We start from the raw sequence: 4,109 nt of genomic DNA, 5'->3' as shown, positions 1-4,109 counted from the left end.
GTCAACTCACTAAAAATAACAATTTGATAGTTTTGGACTATTTTAAGAGATTTCTGAAATGAATATATGTAACTGATACATAATAATTGTCAAAGACTAATTTCACATATAGACAACAAATATTTTGATCTCAACCTAATTTAAACAAATTGAGATGCTAAACAGATCACAAATTGAAATTACATTTTTCTTAAAATAAATTGAATTTTTAAAAATAAACATAAATTAAGAATTTCAACATAAATAGACTGCAACACCTCTCGCACCTAATCTAAACAAAAAAAATCATTTAATCACCTAATATCACAATTACAAAACTACTTTGTAAAATATTTATATCCTCCAACCAAACCACTAAAGGATTTGCAAATGTAACTCAATTAGAGCACAACCTATAACCCAAGCTCGTGGAAACCTTCTTTATTATTATTATAATATATGAAAACCCGTGTAGAGTAAAGTGAAGACAAGAGCCTCCACATGAAATGTGACACGCTAAAGATAAAACAGTACATCCTCAAGTCAGAAACTTTCACGAAATTTCACGACACTACAAAGGCGTAGGAGGTGGGAATTCCTTGAATAGAGACAAGAAATTAAAGGGCTAGAGAATATTTTAATTTCAAGCTTTCCTGGAATAGTGGAAGGTAGAGAGAGCACCTTTTACGGATGAAAATGAAAATTCACTGCTTTTGCTCATGTACATTATGCACCTACGACAACAAAAAAAACAAGCATATAATTACTTCAAACTACGGAATCCATTTTAATATTTTTATAATTTTAATATATGTTTAGGGTTAAGTTTTGTTGAGTATAATAAGGTTTTCATATCATAAGGGATGAAGTCGGGGGATAATTGATAGATCTGATATCATAAGAGATGAGGTCGAGATCATATTTGATAAATTTGACAAAATGGATATCATTGCATTGTGCTTCTGGATTCAATTGTGTAGAATTTAATTGCATCAACGTTTTGGATCACACTCCATATCTCTCAATTCTTGACTCTCCATTGATGAAGTTGAATGGTTCCAAATGAGTCCATTAGCGATCACATCTTGTTGAGTGCAAGGCTCCAACATCATAAGGGATGAAGCCGAGATCATGTCAGACAACTTGATGTCATAAGGGGTGAGGTTGGGACTATGCTAGACAAATTTGATTGACCCAACATCATAAGGGATGAGGTCGGGAGGAACATTTGATGGATCCAATAGCATAAGGGATGATATCGAAGATCATATTGGATAAATTTGACAAAATGGATATCATTGCATTGTGATTCTAGATTCAACTATGTAGAATTCAGTTGCATCAACGTTTCAAATCACACTCCATATCTCTCAATCCTGAACTCTCTATTGATGAAGTTGAATGATTCTAAATAAGTCCATTAGGGATAACATCTTGTTGAGTGCAAGCTCCAACATCATAAGGGATAAAGCCGAGAGCATGTCAGACAAATTTGACAAACTTGATGTCATAAGGGATGAGGCTAGGATTATGCTAGATAAAATTGACTGACCCAACATCATAAGGGATGAGGTCGGGAGACACATTTGATGGATTTGATGTCATAAGGGATGAGGTTGGGAGGAAAAATTGATGGATTTGATATCATAAAGGATTAGGTTGGGATCACACCAGACAAATTTGACAAAATACATATCATTGCGATGTGCTTTTGGGTTCAATTGCGTAGAATTTATTTGCATCAACATTTCAAATCACTCCCCAATATCTCTTAGTCCTTATCTCTCTATTGATGAAGTTGAATGGTTCTAAATGACTCCACTACAAATCAGGTCTTGTTGAGTGCAAAACCCCAACATCCTAAGGGATGAACTTGAGAGCATGTCGGGCAATCTTGACAATCCAGACATCATAAGGGATGAGGCTAGGATCGTGCCAAACAAATTTGACTGACCCAGCATCATAAGAGGTGAGGCCGGGAGGCAAATTTGATAGATCTGATATCATAAGGGACAAGGTTAGGATCATATCATCTACAAATTTGATGAAGTGTATATCATTGTGTTGTGCTTCTAGATTCAATTGTGTAGAATTTAGTTGCATCAACATTTCAAATGACACTCCATATCTCTCAATTCTTGACTCTCTACTGATGAAGTTGAATGGTTCTATATGAGTCCACTAGGGAAAATGTCTTGTTGAGTGAAAGACTCCAACATCATAAGGGGTGATGCCGAGAGAATGCCAGTTAAATTTGATAGAACCGACATCATACAAGATGAAGTCGGGATTGTGTCGGACAAATTTGACAAAGTCGACATCATAAGAAATGAGGTCGAAGAACGTATTAAACAAATTTGATAGAATGAATATGTCTCAATCCTTAACTCTCATTCAAAAAGATTTCAACATGTTCTAAATTCAAGTAATTAATGAGCCCATAGAATAACTTACTATATAGTTCTAAAATCGAACTAAAATAAGCTAGCCTACTATTATAAGGGGCCTCATATCAGATTCTTTGCCAATTTTATAAAATCCTCTACCAAAAGAAACACCTCACCACTAAACCGATTTTCCCCATCCGGAAAGGGGTTCGAAACCACATAACTCAACAGTCGACCAGACTCTAACCAAGGGGCGAATGAGGAGAATATACAAACAGGACAAAAAGAGACAAGTTGATATAAACAAAACCAGGGAGATGTGGCACGATTGCGATCCGCCCGCCCAAATAATTCACCCCCTGGTGGGCCAACACACGAAACGGCTCTTCCCATTATAAACCCACTCCCAGATCCTCCCTCAAAATACTACTGAACTCCCCTGCTTTTCACCAAATGCCACTATCCTCCCCTCCAACTCTGTGAAATCCCGGAATCCAAAGATTCAGTTCGCCATGTCCTCCAGAAAGCTACTGGACGTAAATCCAGCGTCTATGCCGGTGGATATATCAAAAGATATGATCCAACTCCGGCCAGAGGAAGGTTCTTTCGACCCAAATTTAGTAGTAATCTTAGCGGCTCTGCTCTGTGCTCTGATCTGTGCCCTGGCCATAAACTACATCATCCGCTGGTCGTTTCACTTCACCCGGCTCTTTGTAGCCCGGAGGGGCGGTGAAATCAGCACACCTGGGTCTGGGTCTGCGGGTCTCGGAGTGCCCGATGACAAAGGTCTGAAACGGGCGGAGGTTCAGACATTGCCCACCATGATCTACTCAAAGCCTGCGGGCCGTGTGGAACTGGACTGCCCCATTTGTCTCTCGGACTTTGCCGATGGGGAAAAGATCCGGGTCTTGCCCGAATGTAATCATTCGTTTCATAGGCAGTGTATAGATCAATGGCTTCTGTCTCATTCCTCCTGCCCGACTTGCAGGCGGAGTCTTGTGGATTTTGTTGCAGAGAAGAGCACTGTGGCGGCCCTGCTCTGTAGTTACCAGCAGGGGCATGAATGTCCCCATAATGGTAGCATTCGTATAATCATTCATCGGGCCAGAGAAGAAGATGAAGAAGAAGAACAGATTGAGGGTTCTGCAACGGAACAGAGTGCTGAAACCCCAACAGAATCTGTGGACAGAGTAGCTCAGAATACTTCTGATCGGAATCCAGGATCTGACACTTGTTAGTGCTTATCCTGTGAGCTTGTAAAAGTGACATGGGTCGTTTTTGTGGGTCAGACTGGAACTATTTCTTGGGATTAGGATTTCATTACCTCTGGTAATGGGTGAAAGTAGGTCAGTTGTTTGGGAAATAATAGGGCGAGGAAAAAGTGTGTACAGAATGAGGGTGTATATAATTTTTTCAAGTTGATCTTGATCGTGTATTTAACCTTTTTTTAATGAATATATGAGCTTTGGTCTCTCCATTGTTGTCTGAAATGCTGGTGTATGTGGGAAGAGCAACTTTATTTAGATGCTCAGTGAAAAGTTTTCAAGCTGATCTCAATCATGTATTTAACCTTTTTTTAATGAATACATGAGCTTTGGTCTCTCCATTGTTGTCTGAAATGCTGGTGTATGTGGGAAGAGTAACTTTATTTAGATGCTCACTGAAAAGTTGCTCAAAAAGATTGTAGCTCTTAAATATATTTTATCTTAAAGTAGAAGAAAAATGCATTGTATATTAGGAAAG

General features: G+C 38.7%; 1 protein-coding gene across 1 annotated transcript; it reads left to right on the top strand.

The window, feature by feature from the left end:
* The first annotated feature begins 2,705 nt into the window (after positions 1-2,705).
* Positions 2,706-3,841, top strand: LOC131043880 (RING-H2 finger protein ATL74). The gene has a single exon (XM_057977110.2). The coding sequence runs from the start codon at positions 2,879-2,881 to the stop codon at positions 3,602-3,604; it is 726 nt and encodes a 241-aa protein (XP_057833093.1). The 5' UTR covers positions 2,706-2,878; the 3' UTR covers positions 3,605-3,841.
* The last annotated feature ends 268 nt before the right edge of the window (positions 3,842-4,109 follow it).

Source organism: Cryptomeria japonica, chromosome 8, assembly GCF_030272615.1.
Source record: "Cryptomeria japonica chromosome 8, Sugi_1.0, whole genome shotgun sequence".
Classification (NCBI taxonomy): Eukaryota; Viridiplantae; Streptophyta; class Pinopsida; order Cupressales; family Cupressaceae; genus Cryptomeria; species Cryptomeria japonica.
The sequence above is the reverse complement of the archived record's forward strand: the minus strand, read 5'-3'. Positions and strand labels throughout refer to the sequence as shown.